Source organism: Hemitrygon akajei, chromosome 6 (genome assembly GCF_048418815.1).
Source record: "Hemitrygon akajei chromosome 6, sHemAka1.3, whole genome shotgun sequence".
Taxonomy (NCBI): domain Eukaryota; kingdom Metazoa; phylum Chordata; class Chondrichthyes; order Myliobatiformes; family Dasyatidae; genus Hemitrygon; species Hemitrygon akajei.
In genome coordinates this window covers 22,101,104-22,124,947 of record NC_133129.1, presented here as the reverse complement: position 1 = coordinate 22,124,947, position 23,844 = coordinate 22,101,104, and the positions used below count along the sequence as shown (strand labels likewise).

General features: G+C 49.6%; 1 protein-coding gene across 1 annotated transcript in view; it reads right to left on the bottom strand.

The window, feature by feature from the left end:
- Positions 1–213: 213 nt before the first annotated feature.
- The window catches only part of LOC140728903 (complement component C6-like), a 58,072-nt gene continuing 34,441 nt past the window's right edge, over positions 214–23,844 (bottom strand). Inside the window, exons 12-18 of the mRNA XM_073047988.1 lie at positions 23,127–23,298; positions 21,259–21,382; positions 15,804–15,936; positions 9,648–9,839; positions 4,874–4,955; positions 1,433–1,671; positions 214–496 (exon numbers count right to left, since the gene is read on the bottom strand). Coding sequence (XP_072904089.1) covers positions 348–496; positions 1,433–1,671; positions 4,874–4,955; positions 9,648–9,839; positions 15,804–15,936; positions 21,259–21,382; positions 23,127–23,298 — 1,091 coding nt within the window. The 3' untranslated portion in view covers positions 214–347. The remainder of the gene's footprint in view (positions 497–1,432; positions 1,672–4,873; positions 4,956–9,647; positions 9,840–15,803; positions 15,937–21,258; positions 21,383–23,126; positions 23,299–23,844) is intronic.

Below are 23,844 nucleotides of genomic sequence, written 5' to 3'. Positions count from 1 at the left end.
TATTGGGTGACATACATCTACTTTGATAATAAATTTATTTTGAATTTTTTTGAATTTTGAGAAGCGCTTAAGGTCAGGTTTAACTGTTATTCAACCATATACATGAACGCAGCCAAAGGAAACAGCGTTCCTCCATTGAGAGAGTCCATGGAGGGGGGGCTGGATGGATCGCGAGTTGAAGGTGGAATAGAATAAACTTCTCAGCACAGTGTCAACAGCTCAGCTTTTCTTTATTAGTGGGAGTGTTACACAGGCAGGCAGCAGCTCGGTACAGGTACACAGCAAGCTGAGGATTCCGGGAGGATGTGGCAAGCGCATTTCTACATCCGCTTGGGGGTGGAGGAGGGTCAACACATCTGAAATGGGACCTTCCTGCACTTCAGTGCTCCCAGAAAGCACAGGCTGACCCTCTTCGGCTGCGAGCCTACCATGATGCAGTGGTTGTTGGCTCCGGCCTGCGGACACTGGTTGGGAAGGAGGCAACGACAGATGGACCCTGCAGAAATAGAGCGAGGAGAGGCTGGTCAAATGCTTCTTTCTGGAGGGGCAGGAATGTCTCCCCTCCCCCCCACCCCGTGGGACAAGCAGTATAACACCAACGGACGGGGCACTGCAAGGGACTTGAGGACCTGAGTCCTCTCAGTTGAATAGGTAAGGAGCATGGGAGAAAAGATTTCATAGAGTAATACTACATTATGAGGGGTGTCGATAGGGTAAATGCAAACAGACTTTTTCCACTGAGGCTGGGTGAGACGAGAACCAGAGGTCATGCATTAACGGTGAAAGGCGAAACATTTAAGGGGAACCACTTTGAACTTTGGAGTTTGCTCCACCATCCACCATTTCCACTGACAGCTTGTTCCACACTCTCACCACCCTTAACATTTCACCTTTCACCCTTAACCCATGACCTCTAGTTGCCATCTTGCCCACCTCGGTGGTAAAAGCCAGCTTGCATTTACCCCGTCTATAATGTATAACCGTGTATACATGTAGCAGATCTCTGCTCATTCTCCGACACTCCAGGGAATGAAGTCCCAACCTATAACCCTTTCCCTATAATTCAGGTCCTGAAGTCCTGGCAAACACATTGCAAATTTCCTCTGCACTCTTATTGCTCTGCCTAGAACATGCAATCCCTATCTGGGTCCTGAACTATGGTGAATATGATTTTCAGCAGCTGGATTTCTCGTCTGCCAGTCCTGCCGTATGAGGAATCGGCCTGGGATAGCCCTCACCTCGGTTACAGGGCCCAGCTGACTCGGGGTGGTCTCAGGCTCCGCTGGACAGGTGGGGGACAGTCTCAGGCTCCACTGGACGGGTGGGGGATGGTCTCAGGCTCCACTGGACGGGTGGGGGATGGTCTCAGGCTCCGCTGGACGGGTGGGGGACGTTCCGTGCTGCGGGACAGATCTATCCACTGGGAGCTTACCTACGCACTGTTCCCATGGACCGCAGCTGTCCAGGGACTCACAGGGCTGCCTCGGGCTCTGTGCCAGTAGCTGGGCTCGCTCCACCGCCCACGGCAGGTCAGATTCCTGGCACTGTCCCATCTTCACCAGCTCCAGGTGCCGCCCATCACACCTGTCCGCCAGGTATGCACACCTGGAGGTGCCCACCAGCTCCTGGGTCGCGACGTCAAACACGCACATCTCAGGGGGTTGGGCCGGTCTGCAAGTACAAAAGCAGAATAAGACCAAGTGGCTGCACACTCACCCTCATACCCAGCCGTCCCCACACACACACACACTCCCTCACACCCAGCCGTCCCCACACACACACACTCACCCTCATACCCAGCCATCCCCACACACACACTCCCTCACACCCAGCCATCCCCACACACACACACCATCACACCCAGTCATCCCCACACACACACACTCACCCTCATACCCAGCCGTGTCCCCACACACACACTCCCTCACACCCAGCAGTCCCCACACACACACACCATCACACCCAGTCATCCCCACACACACACTCCCTCACACCCAGCCATCCCCATACACACACACTCCCTCACACCCAGCCGTGTCCCCACACACACACTCCCTCACACCCAGCCGTCCCCACACACACACACACTCCCTCACACCCAGCCGTGTCCCCACACACACTCACCATCACACCCAGTCATCCCCACACACACACACTCACCCTCACACCCAGCCGTGTCCCCACACACACTCCCTCAAACCCAGCCATCCCCACACACACACTCACCCTCACACCCAGCCGTCCCCACACACACACTCCCTCACACCCAGCCGTCCCCACACACACACACTCCCTCACACCCAGCCGTCCCCACACACACACTCCCTCACACCCAGCCATCCCCACACACACACTCCCTCACACCCAGCCGTGTCCTCACATCCAGCCGTACCCACATTCACACACAAACACACACCCACACCCAGCCTTCCACATTCACCCTCACACCCAGCTGTCCACACTCATGCTCACACCCAGCCGTCCCCACACACACACTCCCTTACACCCAGCCATCCCCACACACACACTCCCTCACACCCAGCCATCCCCACACACACACACTCACCCTCACACCCAGCCATCCCCACACACACACTCCCTCACACCCAGCCATCCCCACACACACACACTCCCTCACACCCAGCATCCACACACACACACCCTCACACCCAGCCATCCCCACACACACACACTCTCTCACACCCAGCTGTGTCCCCACACACACTCCCTCACACCCAGCCATCCCCACACACACACGCCCTCACACTCAGACATCCCCACACTCACACTCACCCTCACACCCAGCCGTGTCCCCACACACACACTCCCTCACACCTTCATATACACTCACAATCCCACATTCACCTTCACCCCCACTCTTGCACACTTACCTCCCCCAGCCAGCCACCGTGTTGCGGGAAGGCCGAGGGGTAAGTGGAGAAGCTGTTCAACCAGGATCTCTCCCATTCAGTGCCCTATAGAATTATTCAGCACCCACCTTTTGTTCACATAAATGACTATTACAAATTACAATCTGATAGATTAAGTCCTTGCTAGCTTTGCTCAACATGATGGAACAAGATTTGTCCATTGTAAAATTGCTCAAGCTGTGCCAGGTTAGTTGGGGAGTGGAGGTAGACAGTAGTGTTGAGGTCTTGCCGGAGATGTTTGACTGGGCTGAGGTCCGAACTCTGACTGGGCCACTCGGGGACATCTACTTCCTTCATTTGAAGCCTCTGGCAGTGCGCTTTGGGCCATTGTCCTGCTGAAAGACGGACTTCCTCCTCAGTTTAAGCTTTCTGGCAGAGTCTCGCAGGTTTTTATCCAGGATCTCATATAGCAGCATTCATCTTCCCATTGATCCTGACCGGATTTCCCGTCCCTGCTGCTGAAAAGCATCCTTACACCATGATGCCACCTCCACTACACTTTACGGTAGGGATGGCGTTATCTGGCTGATGCACAGTATTAAATTTACACCACAAGAACTGCTTAGTGTTGAGGCCAGAAAGTTCCACTTTATTCTCATCTGACCACAAGATGTTCTTCCACTTCGTTACAGTATCTTCTCACTGATGCTTTACAGACAAGGATATGTTTTTTAAAGCCAGGCCTTCTTCCTTGCCACTCCTCCATAAATAACTTTTTTGCACAAGGCCTTGGAGCCCGTGGAGCATGAACTTCATGTCCAGTTACAGCCACTGACTTCAGCTCACTCGGAGTGACTAGTGGCGCCACAGTATCCTCTCTTACAAGCGCCATTCATCCTTCTCTGTGAATGAGTTTGGAAGGACCTAGGCAGTGTGACTTTTCCACGATGGACTGCACTGAGCTCCAAGGGACAGCACGTTCGGTGCCTTTGAGATGGGCTTGTACCCTTCCCCAGATTTGTGCTTCCTTATCACCTTTTCCCTGTCTTCTCTTGAATGCTCTTCTGTCTTCATTTTGGTTTGGTCTGTTGAAAACCTACCACACTGTTGGACCTTACTGGGAGAGGGAGCATTTATGCTTATGAATTCATTGAAAACAGGTGATCCTCCAATTTTCTACGTCAACAAATTGGGTGAGTTGGTAAGGTAACTGGGTCACCCCAGCTATGGGCAAATAGCCCACATCCTCCCAGCAGCTTCTGGAGGTAGGCTGGTGCCAAACATTGTTTCATAAGCTTTCCTTTGGACTAGACTGGTGAGGCCAAGAGGGGGGTTCTTGGGCATGAGGATCTCCATTCCTTCTGCCCAGGCTCGTGCCGTTATCCATGGTCCTTCAGGACAGACAGATGGTAAGATAATATTCAGTATTGCCCCTGAGCAACATTACTATCGTAATTAGAAACTTTTCAGCCTCACAAGTTTGGTTTTTAAATCTTTAGTCAATAGTTGACAGGTTTCAGAATTTTTCCTTCAATTTGACATGATACACGTTTTGTTATAAAGCTCAAAGAATCACACCTCAATACATTTTAAATTTAGAAAATGGGACAGCAAAATGTGACCATCGTTGTGGGGGCTGAATACTTTTTCAAGGCACTGTATGAGGTGAAATTTGTCCATGCCGCAGAAATACATAGATGTAACACATATGTAGAGATTTCAGAATAAAATATGGAGACCCACCATACACATGACAGTAGTCATCCAAGCATGCAGGCAGACAGAGGTTGAGACACAGACTGAAGCAGTGGGTGAGACACAGACTCAGATAGACTGACAGACCCAGACAGACAGTGAGTGAGACACAGACTCAGACAGACTGGCAGACAGAGGGTCAGACAAAGACTCAGATAGACTGAGGGTGAGACACAGACTGGCAGACCAAGGATGAGACACAGATTCAGACAGATAGATGAGGCCGGCCTGGCCTGTGTGTAACCTACCCACAGTCCTGATCTGAAGACATGCAGACACATCCTGAGCCACTTTGCTTTTGCCCCAGGGCGCATCCCCTGGTGTCGACCGCTGCACAGAGAGGTGACCGGGGTTAGAGACAGAGGACAATGGGTGTCTGACCCACGTAATTCAAAACCCGCTGCATTTGTCAAGGCTCCATTTCCCTGTACAGATGCTGAATTCTGTGTGTTGATCCAGTACAGACCCTTCCCTGGTTGGACTATCTGTGTATTGTGCCACAAGACTTTCCTGGATGCACCAAGAAAAGTCTAACCCTCCAGCACTGAGAGAGTTCTAGTAAATATTGTTCAAACTAAAGTCTCACTACAACAACCATTTTTCTTCCGCCTCCTGTATGTAAATTTCCCAATTTCCCACTGGGTATCAGAAGGCCTATAATATAATCAACATGTGCAGTAGTCACACAATCTCCCTTAGAATACACACAGATATGCACACGCACACCCACACAAAACCTCAAATACAAACACAAACAGACACACAACCACCCACACACACAAACACAGACACACAGTCATACACAGACACACACACATACAGACACAGTCACACACAGACACACATAGTCCATTCGCACTGACACACATACACAGATATGTGCATAGACACAAACACGTATACACAGTCACCCACGCAGAGACAGACACACATAGACACACACATACAGGCAGACATACAGACCCCCCACACATACAGCCACACACACACACCGTTAGACCATAAGACATTAGAGCAGAATTAGTCTAATCAGCCCATTGAGTCTGCTCTGCCATTCCATCATGGCTGATCCCTGATCCCACTCAACCCCATACACCTGCCTTCTCACCACATCCTTTGATGCCCTGACCAATCAGGAAACTATCAACTTCTGCTTTGAAGATACTCATGGACTTGGCCTCCACTGGAGTCTGTGGCAGAGCATTCCATAGATTCACCACTCACTGGTTAAAAAAAATCCCCCTTATTTCCATTCTAAAAGGTCGTCCCTCAATTTTGAGGCTGTGCCCTCTAGTTCTGGATACTCCCACCATAGAAAACATCCTCTTCACATCCACTCTATCTAGTCATTTCAACATTCGGTAGGTTTTAATGAGATTCTCAAACAATCTTCTAAATTCCAGTGAGTACAGGCCCAAAGCTGCCAAACACTCCTCATATGTTAACCCCTTCATTCTCTGAAACATCCTCGTGAACCTCCTCTGGATTCTCTCCAATGACAACACGTCCTTTTTGAAATATGGTGCCAAAACCATTGACAATACTCCAAGTGCGGCCTGACTAATGTCTTATATTCAATCTTTAACATCTCTGTTTTTCCCTTCCAGGGTTCTTTTGAAGACCCTGACCTGGAGTTACACACTGACTAGTTCTTTGCAGGAATGGGACCCGTTCTCAGGGAGTCACAACTGACCGTAATCTGACATGTTAAGGACATGGCATAACATTTCGGCTTGCCTTTGGAGGCCTAGGTTGTCGGGGCTCTGGAGACGGGCAGACATCCCAGACTATTGTATTGTGGGAGTAGAAAGATCTTTGGCTGTGTGCCCAGAGACTTGAGATCTTTGGGCACAGAGTTCAGAAAAAGCGATGCAATGGACTTTTAACATCAAAAACCTGTCACTTTTGCTGCACGCTTGAATGCTCGGTGGCGGGTACCAATGTTTCTTTTTGCCAGTGGGGGGAGGGGGGATAGTTGCTTGCTGCACAGGAGGGAGGGAGGGAGGGGAGCTGGTGGGTCCTTTGGGGTTCTAACATTTAACTGTCATTCATTCTTTGGGGCACTCCTCTGTTTTTGTGGGTGGTTGCAAAGAAAAAGCATTTCACGATGTAATTTGTATATATTTCTCTGACATTAAATGTACCTTTGAAACCTTATAAAGCTTCAGTGTTATCTCCTTGCTTTTATAGTCTGTTCCCCTTGAAATAAATGCCATCATTGATTTGCCTTCTTTACCACAGACTCAACCTGTGAATTCACCTTCCAACCTGTGCAATTCCTTAATTTCACCCACAAAGATTCAACATTCTCTGACCCTCTGTCACCTCTTTCTAAAGATGTAATTCCATCTATCACCAACAAAGCCACACCACTGCCTATGCCTTCCTACCTGTCATTTCGATATAAAATATATCCTTTGATGTTAAGCTCCCAACTATGGCTATCTTTCAGCCACGACTCAGTGGTGAGTCTCTAATTATGCCACGAGTTCACCCACCTTATCCCGAATGCTATGTGCTTTTAAATACAACAACTTCAGTCCTGCATTCTTCACCCTTTGGAATTTTGCCTCTGTGATTGAACTCTTTGTTCTGTCTGCATTTGTACCCAGTCATTGGCTCGTCCTTCCTTACATTCATGTTACACCCATCATCTACTTGTAAATTTGCTGGCCCATCCTCAGCTCTATCACACTGGTTCCCTCTCCCTGCCATATTAGTTTAAACTACTCCCAACGGCTCTAGTAAACCTGCCCAGGATATTGGTCTCCCTCGGACTCAAGTACAACCCATCCCTTTTGTACAGGTCCCACCTGCCCCAGAAGAGGTCCCAATGATCCAGAAATCTGAAGCCCTGCCATCTGCTCCAATTCTTCAGTCATGCATTTATCTGTCACCTCATTCTACTCCTATACTCGCTGTTGTGTGGCACAGGCAACAATCCCGAGATTACTATCCTTGAGGTCCTGCTTCTCAGCTTCCTTTCTAACTCCCTGTATTCTTTTATCAGGACCTCCTCTCATTTCCTACCTGTGTCGTTGGTACCAATATGTACCATTACTTCTAGCTGCTTACCATCCCTTTTCAGGATATTGTAGACGTGTTCAGAAACATGGACCCTGGCACCTGGGAGGCTTTCCGCAGAATCGCCTAGCTGTCTCCTTAACCACAGAGTCCCCTATCACTGCTGCCATCCTCTTTTGTTCCCTACCATTCTGAGCCACAAGACCAGACTCAGTGCCAGAGGCATGGCCACTGTCGCTGCCCCCAGGTCAGTTGTCCCTCCCAACAGTTTTTGGAGATCATCTCTGTGCAGTCAAGGTGTTTCAATTGATTTTTGTAAAACTACACCTGTATCTGGAAGGTCCAACTGCTGGTGAGTCAGTATCCTGGCAAAAACTACACCGTGAAGGCAAAAGACCACTCCATACAGCTCAGCAAAAAAGGTTATTGAAAAGCACAAGTCAGGAGATGGATACAAGAAAATTTCCAAGTACGGTTAAGTCAAACATCAAGACATGGAAAGAATATGTCACAGCTGTAAACTGCCTAGAGTAGGCCATCCTCAAAAACTGAGTGACCGTGCAAGAAGGGGCTAGAGAGGGAGGCCACCAAGAGACCCATGACAACTCTGGAGGAGTTACAAGCTTCAGTGGCTGAGATGGGAGAGACTGCACATACAACAACTGTTGCCCGGGTGTTTCACCAGTCACAGCTTTATGGGAGAGTGGCAAAGAGAAAGCCACTGTTGAAAAAAACTCACATGAAATCTTGACTAAAAGACTCAATTTTGGTTTCATCAGACCATAGAACCTTCTTCCAACTGACTTCAGAATGTCCCAGATGCCTTCTGGCAAACTGTCGGCACGTGGAAGACCCCGAAGTCAGCTGGAAGAAGGTTCTATGGTCTGATGAAACCAAGATTGAGTTTTTTGGCCATCAGATTAAATGCTATGTTTGGTGTAAACCAAACATCGCACATCATCAAAAACACACCATCCCTACCATGAAGCATGGTGGTGGCTGCATCATGCTGTGAGGATGCTTCACTGCAGCAGGCCCTGGAAGGCTTGTTGAAGGTAGAGGGTAAAATGAACACAGCAGAATGAATGGAGGAAAACCTGATGCAGTCTGAAAGAGAACTGTGACTTGGCAGAAGATTTGTTTTCTAGCAAGACAATGACCTCAGGCACAAAGCCAAACTACACAGGAATGGCTTAAAAACAAAAAAGTTAATGTCCTGGAGTGGCCAAGTCAGAGTCCAGATCTCAATCCAATTGAGAATTTATGGCTGGACATGAAAAGGCTGTTCACTCATGATCACCATGCAATCTGACAGAGCTTGAGTAGTGACAAATTGCAGTGTCCAGATGTGCAAAGCTGGTAGAGACCCGTCCACACAGACTCAAGGCTGTAATTTGCTACCAAAGGTGCATCTACTAAATACTGACTTGGAGGGGGTGAGTAATTATGCAATCAATCATTTTTTCTTTAATGATTGTAATAAATTTAAATCACTTTGCAGAGATCTGTTTTTACTTTGACACGAAAGAAAAATCAGTGTGAAAAAAAGCCAAATTAAATCCATTGTGATTCAATGTGGTAAAACAATAACACGTGAAAACTTCCAAGGAGGGTGAAGGGTGAATAATTTGTATAGACACTACACACACACACACACACACACACACACACACACACACACACACACACACACACACACACACACATTCACACATTAACACACACACCACACACTCACACACACACACACACACACACACATGCATACAAACACAGAGCTGGGAGTAAAAACGAAACAACTTCATTTCTTCAGCAAGTTAGGATCTACAAAGAATATGAAGATATCAACAATTCATTTTTCTTCCTTTCCCTCCCCGCCCATTACCTCTCCCTACCTCTCTCCCTCTCTCATTCTCCCTCCACCTTCCCCACTGTCAGAGTGCAGTGCCTGATCATGCCGGGGGTGTGGTTACCCCCCGGGGGAGGCACGAAACTCACCGATCCGACAGCTGACTTGGTCAGGAGGCTCTGGTTCCCAGGTGAGGCTGGCCGTACAGGTGTAGTGGGCGTGTCCTGTGGTAACCATGCCGTGAGGACACCTCACCTCCACCTTCTCGCCCACTTTGTACTCTGCTTGGAAAGGCTGTAGCATAGCTGTGTCAGATGTCACTGGCTGGCTGCACACCTCCCCTGCAACACAACACACAGGCGTCTGACACCCTCGGGGCTCTTGGTGGGGGGAGGGCAGGGAGGGCATGACGTGTGGCGGAGAAAAGGCTGATGGTGCGGGGAGCAAGAGTTTGGGGACGGCTCCTCAGGCCACTGTGAGTCAGACATTAAGGACATCTTCAAAAGAAGATGGCATCATCATTAAGGACCCCCATCACCGAGGACATGCCCTCTTCTCATTGCTACCATTAAAGAGGAGATACAGGAGCTTGAAGACACACACTCAGTGTCTTAGGAACATCTTGTTTCTCACTGCCATCAGATTTCTGAATGGATTATGAATCTATGTACACTCCCTCAGCATTATTGCTCGCTTTCTGCACTCCTTATATTTTTAACATATATTTCTTACTGAAACTGAAAGTATAGTCTTTTTATTACACTGTGCTGAATGAGAAACAGATTTATTATCACTGACGAATGTCATGGAACTTGTGTTGTGGCAGCAGTATAATGCAATACATAAAATTATGATAAATCATAATGTATTTGTGGATTCCAGTTAATTGGGCCATTGGTAAACTGGGACACCTGTTGATTTGGGGCAACACTTAAAGAACAAAAACAAATGAAGAAAATAGCTGGGATGCCATTTGTCTATTTGGGACGTGATGCCACTGAACTGGGACAGGAGATTGTTGCCAGTTTCTAACCATTGTCAGACATGTAGCCGTTAGACACTACAAGTGTTTAGTGCAAACTGTTTTTAAGTAGCATCTCTTGTGTGTTTGTGTTCAAAAGTCAGTGATTTTCATCACTGATAATTGGTGAGAATAAGCTTGTAAGACAATTCACAACTGTTTTGCTCACTACAGTTTCAAACATTCAGGCTTCGAGATGCCAGAAACGGTGTATATATATATATATATATAAAAACACACACATGGACACGCACACACATGTACACACGCATATACATTCCTCAGATGAGGAATCGCTGTGGACTCCAGGATACAAAGGTGGTCCAAAGTTTCTCCACCCTTCTCCGGTCTGACCCAAGTGCAATCTCCTGGTGGAATGTACCAATCACCTCACCCTCTGACCAGGCAGTTTCAGATCATTCCAGTTTGTGCTGGAATGGCCTTAACCAACACCTGGGTTACAGCCGAGGGTCACGCTTGTTTTACCAACTTTATTCCACGTAGGGCATGTGGGCTTCACAGACTGAGCAAGCATTTAATTGCTGCTCCCTAGTTGCCCCTTGTGAAAATGGTGGTGAACTGCCTTTGTGAACCTAGAAACAGTACTGTTAGGGAGAGATCCATAGTTTGGACAAAGTGCCAGTGATGGAATGGAGAAATTTCCAAGTCAGGACAGTGTGTGGATTGGACAGATCTTCCAAGAGTTGGTGTTCCCTGTGCTTTTGCTGCCCTTGTCCCCCCAGCTGGTAGGAGTGGTGGGTTGGGAAGGTGCTGGTGGAGGTGATGGGTCAGGAAGGTGCTGGTGGAGGTGATGGGTAGGGAAGGTGCTGGTGGAGGTGGTGGGTAGGGAAGGTGCTGGTGGAGATGGTGGGTCGGGAAGGTGCTGGTGGAGGTGGTGGCTCAGGAAGGTGCTGGTGGAGGTGGTGGGTCGGGAAGATGGTGTGTTGGGAAGGTGCTGGTGGAGATGGTGGGTTGGGAAGGTGCTGGTGGTGGTGGGTCGGGAAGATGGTGTGTCGGGAAGGTGCTGGTGGAGGTGGTGGCTCGGGAAGGTGCTGGTGGAGATGGTGGGTCGGGAAGGTGCTGGTGGAGGTGGTGGGACGGGAAGGTGCTGGTGGAGTTGGTGGGTAGGGAAGGTGCTGGTGGAGGTGGTGGGTCGGGAAGGTGCTGGTGGAGATGGTGGGACGGGAAGGTGCTGGTGGAGATGGTGGGACGGGAAGATGCTGGTGGTGTTGGTGGGTAGGGAAGGTACTGGTGGAGGTGGTGAGTAGGGAAGGTGCTGGTGGAGGTGGTGGGTCGGGAAGGTGTTGGTGGAGGTGGTGGGTCGGGAAGGTGCTGGTGGAGACGGTGGGTCGGGAAGGTGCTGGTGGAGACGGTGGGTCGGGAAGGTGCTGGTGGAGGTGGTGGGTCGGGAAGGTGCTGGTGGAGATGGTGGGTCGGGAAGGTGCTGGTGGAGTTGGTGGGTCGGGAAGGTGCTGGTGGAGATGGTGGGTCGGGAAGGTGCTGGTGGAGATGGTGGGTCGGGAAGGTGCTGGTGGAGGTGGTGGGACGGGAAGGTGCTGGTGGAGATGGTGGGTCGGGAAGGTGCTGGTGGAGGTGGTGGGATGGGAAGGTGCTGGTGGAGTTGGTGGGTAGGGAAGGTGCTGGTGGAGGTGGTGGGTCGGGAAGGTGCTGGTGGAGGTGGTGGGACGGGAAGGTGCTGGTGGTGTTGGTGGGTAGGGAAGGTACTGGTGGAGGTGGTGGGTAGGGAAGGTGCTGGTGGAGGTGGTGGGTCGGGAAGGTGCTGGTGGAGGTGGTGGGTCGGGAAGGTGCTGGTGGAGACGGTGGGTCGGGAAGGTGCTGGTGGAGGTGGTGGGTCGGGAAGGTGCTGGTGGAGATGGTGGGACGGGAAGGTGCTGGTGGAGATGGTGGGACGGGAAGGTGCTGGTGGTGTTGGTGGGTAGGGAAGGTACTGGTGGAGGTGGTGAGTAGGGAAGGTGCTGGTGGAGGTGGTGGGTCGGGAAGGTGCTGGTGGAGGTGGTGGGTCGGGAAGGTGCTGGTGGAGACGGTGGGTCGGGAAGGTGCTGGTGGAGACGGTGGGTCGGGAAGGTGCTGGTGGAGGTGGTGGGTCGGGAAGGTGCTGGTGGAGATGGTGGGTCGGGAAGGTGCTGGTGGAGTTGGTGGGTTGGGAAGGTGCTGGTGGAGATGGTGGGTCGGGAAGGTGCTGGTGGAGGTGGTGGGACGGGAAGGTGCTGGTGGAGATGGTGGGTCGGGAAGGTGCTGGTGGAGGTGGTGGGACGGGAAGGTGCTGGTGGAGTTGGTGGGTAGGGAAGGTGCTGGTGGAGGTGGTGGGTCGGGAAGGTGCTGGTGGAGGTGGTGGGACGGGAAGGTGCTGGTGGTGTTGGTGGGTAGGGAAGGTACTGGTGGAGGTGGTGGGTAGGGAAGGTGCTGGTGGAGGTGGTGGGTCGGGAAGGTGCTGGTGGAGGTGGTGGGTCGGGAAGGTGCTGGTGGAGACGGTGGGTCGGGAAGGTGCTGGTGGAGGTGGTGGGTCGGGAAGATGGTGGGTTGGGAAGGTGCTGGTGGAGATGGTGGGTCGGGAAGGTGCTGGTGGAGATGGTGGGTCGGGAAGGTGCTGGTGGAGATGGTGGGTCGGGAAGGTGCTGGTGGAGGTGGTGGGACGGGAAGGTACTGGTGGAGACGGTGGGTCGGGAAGGTGCTGGTGGAGACGGTGGGTAGGGAAGGTGCTGGTGGAGGTGGTGGGTCGGGAAGGTGCTGGTGGAGGTGGTGGGACGGGAAGGTGCTGGTGGTGTTGGTGGGTAGGGAAGGTACTGGTGGAGGTGGTGGGTAGGGAAGGTGCTGGTGGAGGTGGTGGGTCGGGAAGGTGCTGGTGGAGACGGTGGGTCGGGAAGGTGCTGGTGGAGATGGTGGGTCGGGAAGGTGCTGGTGGAGGTGGTGGGTCGGGAAGGTGCTGGTGGAGTTGGTGGGTTGGGAAGGTGCTGGTGGAGATGGTGGGTTGGGAAGGTGCTGGTGGAGATGGTGGGTCGGGAAGGTGCTGGTGGAGACGGTGGGTCGGGAAGGTGCTGGTGGAGGTGGTGGGTCGGGAAGGTGCTGGTGGAGACGGTGGGTCGGGAAGGTGCTGGTGGAGATGGTGGGTCGGGAAGGTGCTGGTGGAGGTGGTGGGTCGGGAAGGTGCTGGTGGAGGTGGTGGGTCGGGAAGGTGCTGGTGGAGACGGTGGTTCGGGAAGGTGCTGGTGGAGGTGGTGGGTTGGGAAGTGTCATAACCATGGATTCGGCAGTGCAGCAGATTCGGCAATTGCGCTCGTGAATAGACAGGTGTCAGCTAATTATTGTTTCACTGTGATCCATTGTAGTACTTGTCGAGACTTGAGCCCAGGACATAGCTTTGATTTGCTGTCCGCATTGCCTGAGAAATTCGACTGTCGAGTCAACTGACTCTGAAGACTATCGGTATCCATTTTTAGCTCTTTTCGTTGTGGTGTAGGCTTCATTTTCCATTTGAGAGTTTTAGCTGATGGCCCTGTTTGGCCTAGTGTTTATTGTTTTCTTTTCCCTTTAACACTGTTCACATTAAAGTCTGTGAACTATCGACCAGCTTCAGTGTCTCTCACTTCGCTCCTGGGCCATATCTGCATTGTTTGTGACAGGGTCGTGGAGGTGATGGGTGGTGGACGTGATGGATGGTGGAGGTGATGGGGATGTCTGGGTGGTGGAGTTGATGGGGAGGTCTGGGTAGTGGAGTTGATGGGGAGGTCTGGGTGGTGGAGTTGATGGGGAGGTCTGAGTGGTGGAGTTGATGGGGATGTCTGGGTGGTGGAGGTGATGGTGAGGTCTGGGTGGTGGAGTTGATGGGGAGGTGATGGGTGGTGGAGGTGATGGGGAGGTCTGGGTGCTGGAGTTGATGGGGAGGTGATGGGTGGTGGAGGTCATGGGGAGGTCTGGGTGGTGGAGGTGGTGGATCATTGGGAAGCCTACAAGGGGTCTCGATGCTTCCTGTGCCAATAGAGCAGGACTGCAAGTTACTAATCCAACATACTGGATGCCGTGCATCTGGAGGAAGACCACACACCGACAGAGAAAAGGTGCAAACTCTTAACAGGCAGCAGACTGAATTGAGCCACAATTGATCTGGGAATAATGGTGCATAGTTCCCTGAAGGTGCAATCTCATGTGGATAGGGTGGTGAAGAAAGCTTTTGGTATGCTGGCCTTTATAAATCAGAGCATTGAGTATAGGAGTTGGGATGTAATGTTGAAATTGTACAAGGCATTGGTGAGGCCAAATTTGGAGTACTGTGTATAGTTCTGGTCTCCGAATTATAGGAAAGATGTCAACAAAATAGAGAGAGTGCAGAGAACATTTACTAGAATGTTACCTCGGTTTCAGCACCTAAGTTACAGAGAAAGGTTGAACAAGTTAGGTCTTTATTCTTTGGAGCGTAGATGGTTGAGGGGGGTACTTGATAGAGGTACCGGTATTTAAAATTATGAGGGGGATAGACAGAGTTGACGTGGATAGGCTTTTTCCATTGAGAGTAGGGGAGATTCAAAAAAGAGGACATGAGTTTAGGGTTAGGGGGCAAAAGTTTAGAGGTAACACGAGGGGGAACTTCTTTACTCAGAGTGTGGTAACTATGTGGAACGAGCTTCCAGTAGAAGTGGTAGAAGCAGGTTCGATATTGTCATTTAAAAAAAAATTGGATAGGTATATGGACAGGAAAGGAATGGAGGGTTATGGGCTGAGTGTAGGTTGGTGGGACTAGGTGAGAGTAAGCGTTCGGCACGGACTAGAAGGGCCGAGATGGCCTGTTTCCGTGCTGTAATTGTTATATGGTTATGTAATTGCAGTTGCTGGTACCTTCCACAGGACTTGCAGAATTAGGCCATTTGGCCTGTTCAGTCTGGTCTGCCATTCCACTACGGCTGGCTTCTGAATCCCATTCCCCTGCCGTCTCCCCGTAACCTATTGAGAACCTACCAACCTCCTCTTTAAACATACAGTGACCTGGCCTGCAGAGCCATCGGGCAACTAATCCCACAGAATCACCACCCTCCGGCTAAAGAAATTCCTCCTCCATTCTAAAGGAGGTATGCTCCGTTGTGAGGCTCTGCCCCCGGTCCTAGATTCCTCCTCCTTCGGAACATCCCCTCCACATTCACTCAGTCATTCCCTGTACACCAGCCACAGTGCTCGGGGAAGTGGTGCTATCATGTTAAAACTGCTGTTGAGAGGTAGTGGAGCAGTGAGTATGGATCGTGGATGCCTCCGACAGAAAACACGGTTCACTTACGCTGACACTCCAGTTCCTCCTTGAGCCAGGAGCCATTGGGCAGACAGCGGTAGAACTGATAGCCGGTCGGAGCATATCCTGTGAAACACACCACCTCCACCAGCTCCGCCACTTGGTAACGAGGCTTAGATACCTGCAACAGACACAGAAGGCAAAGGGTGCTGGGAGATGGAGTGTGTTCTGCCCGGAGGTCAGTACTGGCAGGGATCTGTTTTTGAATCTCTGCTCTTCGTGATTTTTATAAATGACTGATGAGGAAGTGGAAGGGTGGGCTGGTAAATTTGCAAATAGTTCACAAGGCACAGGATAGATATGTCCCACAGAGAAAGAAGATCTGAAATGTCAGGGGTAGGCAACTGTGGCTGACAAAGGAAGTTGAGGACTGCATAAAAGCCAAGGAAAGGGCATATTAGGTAGCAAAAGTGAGTGGGAAGTTGGATGATTGGGAAGCTTTCAAAATCCAACAAAAGGCAACTAAAAAAGCTTATAAGAAGGGAAAAGATGAAATACGAGGGCAAACTGGCCAGTAATACAAAACAGGATGCTGAAAGTTTATTTCAGTTATATAAAGAATAAAAGGGAGATGAGAGTTGACATTGGACCACTGGAAAATGATGTTGGTGAGGTAATAATGGGGGACAAAGAAATGGCAGATGAACTTAATAAGTAGTTTGTATCAGTCATCACTGTGGAAGACACTAACAGTGTGCCAGAGGTCCGTGAGTGTCAGGGAGCAGGAGTGAGTGCTATTGCTATTAAAAAGGAAAAATTGCGAGGCAAACTCAAAGGTCTTAAGGTGGATAAGTCACCTGGACCAGATGCACTACATCCCACAGTCCTGAGAGAGGTTCCTGAAGAGATAACGGATCCATTAGTCATGATCTTCAACAATCACTTAATTCTGGCATGGTCCCAGAGGATTGCAAATTCCATTCCACTCTTTAAGGGAAGAAGGGAAAAAGAAAGGAAATTATAGGCCAGTTAGCCTAACCTCAGTGGTTGGGAAAGTGTTGGGAGTCTATTATTAAGGATGAGGTTTCAAGGTACTTGAAGACTAATGATAAAATAAGTCAAAGTCAGCATGGTTTCTGTAAAGGGAAATCTTACCTGACAAATTTGTTAGTGTTCTTCAAGGAAGTAACAAGTAGGGTGGACAAAGGAGAGGCAGTGGGTATCATTTACTTAGATTTACAGAAGGCATTTGATTAGGTGTCACACATGAGGCTGCTTAACAAGATAAACTGGAGGCAAGGCAAGGACAAGATAGCGCTGAACAGCGACGCATTTGCTTGCATCTTTGGAAACAGCTCTGTTTCTATCTTTGATAACTCTTTTTTTCCCTTTTCAAGGTTCTTTTGAAGACCCTAACCTGGAGTACACTCTGACCTCAGTTCTTTGCGGGAATGGGACCCATTGTCAGGGCCTCACAACCGGCCGCTTTTTGATATTGCAAGGGCGCAGTCTGGAAGGCGAGTGTGCTTCAGGGTTCCGGATTTTCGTGGCTCTGGAGACGGGCCGATTCTAGGCCGATGTCCCTGACCGAAGCATCGTGGGAGAAGACGGAACATCAGGAGCAGCGGGTTAGCTGCTGGGTTTGTTGTGTGGCTTGCACCTTTTTAGTGCCAAATCTCCGGGAGCAGAGCTCGGAAAAAAGCGACGCAAAAGACTTTTAACATCGCAAATCATCCAGTTGTTTGTTACGTCTCCCCTTTCGCTGTGAAACGGGACACCTCTTTCTCCCTCACTAGGGAGAGAAGGAGCCTGTGTTATGTCAAATTATCGGGTGAACGAGTAGTCTTTGGGGTACTGCAAGTCTGTGTCTTTATTGATGCTTTGCTGTAGATTCGAGTGCTCGGTGGAGGGTGCCGATGCTTTTTGCTGGTGGGGGTGGGTGTGTGGGGGGGGTCATTGCCTTACTGCTGTTTGTGCATGGGAGGGGGGAGCTGGGGGGGTTAACGGTCATTCATGCTTTGGGTACTCCTCTGTTTTCATGGATGTTTGTGACGAAAAAGAATTTCAGGATGTATATTATATACATTTCTCTGACATTAAATGTACCTATTGAAAATCCTATGGGGTTACAGGACAGAAACTGACATGGGTAGAGGAATGGCTGACAGGCAGGAGGTAGTGAGTGGGAATAAAGGGAGCCTTTTCCAGTTGGCTGTCAGTGACTAGTGGTGTTCCTCGGGGGTTCAGTATTGGGACTCCTACTTTTCACATTGTTTGTCAAAGATTTAGATAACGGAATTGATGGCTTTGTGGAGTATTGTCTACAGTTTTGAGCCCCATACCTCAGAAAGGATATGTTGACATTGGAGAGAGTCCAGAGGATGATTCCGGGAATGAAGGGGTTAACATGAGGAGTGTTTGCCAGCTTTAGGCCTGTACTCACCGGAATTTAAAAGAATGCGGGGGGCGGGGGGGAGGGTGGATCTCATTGAAACCTACTGAATGTTGAAAGGATAAGATAGGATGGATGTGTAGAGGATGTTTCCTATGATAGGGGTGTACAGAACTAGAGGGCACAGCCTGAAAATTGAGGAATGACCTTTAGAACAGAGGTAAGGAAGAAATTTTTTTGCCAGAGAGTAGTGAATCTGTGTGATTCTCTGACACAGACTGCGGTGGAGGCCAAGTCCATGGGTATATTTAAGGTGGAAGTTGATAGTTTCCTGATTGGTCAGAGCATCAAAGGATATGGTGAGAAGGCAGGTGTATGGGGTTGTGTGGGACCTGGGATCAGCCATGATGGAATGGGGAGCAGACTCGATGGGCTGAATGGCCTAATTCTGCTCCCATATCTTATGATGTTATGATCTACTGGTGAAATGACACTGGTATTAGACATTTCAATCCTTGGAGGAAGATACCGTCTGTCTGCTCTCTCTACGCCACTCATAATCTTATAAACCTCTATCAGGTCTCCCCTCAGCCTCTGCCACTGCAAAGATTGCCCATGCGGTGTCCACATCTCTCAGCAATCTCACTGGGTGCTGGCTACGAAGGGATTAGCGTACCTTATGAGAAGCATTGCATGGCTCTGGGTTTGTACTCGCTGGAGTTTAGAAGAATGAGGAGGTAATCTCTTTGAAGCCTATCCAATATTGAAAGGCCTAGATAGAGTGGAGTTGGAAAAGATGTTTCCAATAGTGCGGAAGTCTAGAGCTAGAGGGCACTGCCTCAGAATAGAGGGACGCCTATTTAGAACAGAGCTGAGAGGGAATTTATTTAGCCAGAGAGTGGTGAATCTGCAGGATGTATGGCCACAGACGGCTGTGGAGACCAAGTCATTGAGTATATTTAAAGCGGAGATTGATAGGTTCTTGATTGGTCAGGGTGTCAAAGATTATGGAGAGAGGGCAGCAGGATGGGGTCAAGAGAGAAAATAAATCAGCTATGATGGAATTGCAGAGCAGACTCGATGGGCCGAATGGCCTAATTCCTCTCCTATGTCTTATGGTTTTCTCATGATCTTGGCAGTTCAAGCTAGGATGTGCATCTGGATAGGACGCTTCCTGTAAAAATTGGTGAGGGTCAAAGTGGATATGGTGGATTTCCTTAGCTCCAGAGCTGATAGAAGTCTCTGAAACCATGAGAGGCATTGTCAGGGGTAGATGGTCAGAATTTTTCTTTCAGAGTAGAAATGTCTAATGCTAGAGGTGGGGGTGGGGTACGGTTCAAGATTCAAGATTTAAGATAGTTTAAGATAAAGAACACAATAATAATAACACACAGTTGACATAGATACATCAGATAGCTTATGTACATAGATTGATTGTGTGTCCATAAAGTGATGCTAGGCACGGGAGTGTGTGTACATAAGGTGACTGACAGGAAATGACAAGGTAGTGGTGGTTGAGGATGTGTCTGGGTGGGTTAGTGGGTGGAGGCGTTGATCAGCCTCACTGCTTGGGGAAAGTGACTGTCTTTGAGTCTGGTGGTCCTGGTGTAGATGCTACGTAGCCTCCTCCCTGATGGGACTGAGACAGTCCATGAGCAGGATGGGTGGTATCCTTCATGACGTTCCTGACCCTTCTCTAGTACAGGTAATTTCGAAGGAGATGTGTGGGCTGAGGTTTGTACACAGAGTGGTGGGTTCCTGGAATGCACTGCCTGGATAGTACTGGAGGCAGATAGAACAGCGATATTCTCGAGGCTGTTAGAGCGACACATGAATGTAGAGGGATAGGGACCATGTGCATGATTTAGTTTAATTCTGCATAATGTTCAGCACAGATATGGTGGCCCAAAGAGCCCCTTCCTGCCCTGTACTCTTCTCTGTTCTACAATTGGCTAACGTCTTCCCCACCGTCCTATCATGAAGCAGGAAGCTGAGAGGGTGCAGACGGGTTGTCCTCTGTTCTACAATTGGCCAACGTCTTCCCCACCGTCCTATCATGAAGCAGGAAGCTGAGATGGTGCAGACGGGCTGTCCTCTGTTCTACAATTGACCAGCGTCTTCCCCACCGTCCTATCATGAAGCTGGAAGCTGAGAGGGTGCACACGGATTGTTCTCTGTTCTACAATTGGCCCAAGTCTCCACCACCATCCTATCTTGAAGCAGGAAGCTGAGAGGGTGGGTACAGGCTGTTCCCACTCAGCCTGTGTACAGGGGTTAAAATACCCGATTAGCAAGTGATGCTGTAGACCAACAGTCTGGAGACATTAGTTCAAATCTCACCAGGGGAATTAGACACATAGAACCTTGAATATCAGCACAAACTTGTCTCAGTAAAAGAGAGGCCTACAACAACCCATTGTACCCAGTCCCACCTGGTTACCAAACCTTCTCTGGGATAAGTTCAAAGATCAAAGTAAACTTATTATCTAAGTATGGATATGTTATCATAATCAAACTGAGATTCATTTTCTTACTGGAAAAATAAAGAAATGCGATAAATTTGAGAGATTTGCCAGGATGTTGCCTGGATTAGAGAGCCGGTGCTGTAACGAGAGGCTGGACATGGAGTTGTTTTCTCTGGAGCGGCAGAGGCTGAGGGGAAATCTGATTGAGGTTTATCAGATCATGAGTGGCATTGGCAGACAGTTCCTGTTGCTCAGGGTTGAAATGTCTAACAGCAGAGGGCACGCATTGAAGGTGAGAGGCGGTAATTTCAAAGGAGATGTGAGAAGCAGGTTTTGCTTTCAGTCAGAGCGGTGGGTGCCTGTATGTGTTGCCTGGGGTGGTGTCGTGGCGGAAACATTAGGGACTTTTAAGAAACGTTTAGACAGACACACGAATGTGAGGAAAGTTGAAGGATATGGACACTGTGTCGGTAAAGGGGATCAGTTTAGTTGGCCATTTGATTACCAATTGATTTGGTTTGGCACAACGTTGTGGGCCGAAGGGCCTGTTTCTGTGCTGTACGCTTCTGTTTTTTGTTCACCAGTTGCCTACCACTGACCCATGGCTTTGACTGCTTTCGTTTGAGGGTAAGGGGTTAGCACTTACCCTAAGGTAGCTGTTCTCTGGAGGGTCAGGTTTGGGGCAGTATATGGTGCCATCATTGGGTTCTGTTGGCTCTGGGTCCACCATCTCTCTCCGTTCCTCGTCATCACCGATACATAGGGTTTTCCTGAGAACGAGTAGAGACACTCAGCCCAAGCCCACGTGTAGCAGGAACCATTATCTCTTGTGACACGCTCCTGACAACCCCTCTCCCTCTCTACCCACAAGGAACCAGAGGTCACTCCAGTCCCAGTTCCCTTCACTCACCCACCAGCACTTGCTCCTGCCTGGTCTCCCCCTCCCTGGAGTTATTTTCTGTCCTCCGCCTCCCACATTCCCGATCCTTGGATCATTCCATTAGTCCAGACCAACCACAAGAGCATGGCTGGGATATGCCCAGCCTCCCCTGTTCGGAGGCTCAGGTGTTGTTGTGCTAACTCCTGACTGACACGCGTGCAGTGTTAGCACGTTAATGGTGCTACGTAAATAGAGGCTGGTGTTAGCATGTTAACGGTGTTATACACTCAGCGGCCACTTTATTGCCCACCTCCTCTGCCTAATGAAATGGCATGATAGCAGCTACATTTCATCAGGAGTCTGAGAAGAATTAGTATGCAACCAAAGACACTTGCACATTTCTTCTGATGTACCGTGGAGAGCATTCTAATTGGTTACATCACTGTCTGGTGTGGAGGGGCCACTGCACAGGATCGGAAAAAGCTGCAGAAAGTGGTAAACTCAGTCAGCTCCATCGTGGGTACTGGCCCCCCAGCATCAAGGAGACCTTCAAAAGGCAATGCCTCAAAAAGGCGGCATCCATCATTAAGGATCCCCATCACCCAGGACATGCCCTCTTCTCATTGCTACCAGTAGGGAGGAGATACAGGAGTCTGAAGACACACACTCAATGATTCAGGAACAACTTCTTCCCTTCCACCATCAGATTTCTGAATGGACACTGAACCCATGAACACTACCTCACTATTTTTCCTCTCTTTTTGCACTACTTATTCAATTTAAGTTTTGTTTTTGTATATAGTTCTCATTGTAATTTATAGTTTTTATTTTTAAGTTTTCCAATGTCCTGCTGCTACAAAACAACAAACTTCATGACACGTGCCAGTGATGTTGAACCTGAGTCTCATTCTGATTCTGTCAGTTTGAACCAGTCCTGCCATTCTCCTCCGACCTCTCTCACTAACAAGAACTGCCACTTTTTGTTTTGTTTTACATCACTCTCTGTAAACTCTAAACTGTTGTGTGAAAATCCCAGGAAATCAGAAGCTTCTGAGTTACTCAAACCACCCCATCTGGCACCAACAATCATTCCACAGTCAAACTGACTTAGATCACATTTCTTCCCCATTCTGATGTTTGGTCTGAACAACATTTGAACCTCTTGACCATGTCTACATGCTTTTATGCATTGAGTTGCTGCCACATGATTGGCTGATCAGATATTTGCATTAACAAGGTGTACAAGTGTACCTAATGAAGTGGCTATTGAGAATATAAATGGTAGCCCCCTCCCAACGGCCAATCCAAACCCCTCCTCCCAATGACCAGTCCAAGCATCTCTTCCCAACAGCCAATCCAAAGCTCTCCTCACAGTGGCCAATCCAAATCGCCTTCCCCCACAACCAATCAGGGCTGAGAGTTCCTGAACCAGAGGCAGGATGAAGGGCTCTGTTGGATGGTCTGGGAAGCCCAGCTGTGGGTGCCTGTGGCTCGGCAGACCCTCGGGGAGAGGTGGAGTGTGAAGGGACTGAACTCAATGGCCAGTAAGCTGGCGTGGACACATTCTGATTTGAGCTGGGGCTGCTCAGGGACATTTCCACCTGGGGCCAGGGCAATTGGTGAGGCAAGCCTACCCATCAGCGAAGAGGGCGATGGCACATGGCTCCTGCTGGCTGGCCTGACCCGCGCATCTCTTCCCACCATGTCGTGGAGCCGGGTTGTCACACCGGCGGCTCCTCCTCCTTCGGTGAGAAGCATCGCATGAGCTCCACGACGACCAGCAGCTCCAGGAACCGTCTTGCACGTCTGCAGGGAACACACACGCACATACCGTCAGATACAGTGTGCAGGGAAAACACTGTCCATTGTTGCACTGAAAACACAAACACTAACTGAGTTTTTGAACAAAGGCTAAAGAATTTCTGTGGTGTCTCTGGGTGAAGTTAGTCTTCTGTGGCAGTCTGTATGAGTCCATATGCAACTGCAAGACTCTGTGGGAGTCTGGTCCTAGTCTGTAGAAGTCTGTGGGAACCTATAGGAGTTTGTGGGGATCTGTATCAGTTCGTCAGGGAGACAGCAGCAGGCAGAACAGACATGGCATTCACCAGGTAATTGAAGACCCAATGGTGCATGGAATCATTAACTGTATCCAAATGTTGAGATCCATGAAGTGAAAGTGGGATGATTGCTTTGATGTGCATCATCTCTGTCATCATGGCCAGACTTCAATGGTGGCCAGAGCCTGGGGAACAGTTTCATATAGTCCACTATCTCTGTCCTTTCTCAGTCTCAATACTACACTGGCAGCTGAGGCGTTGATCACAGAAGTTGCAATGTGGGTTGTCAATAAAC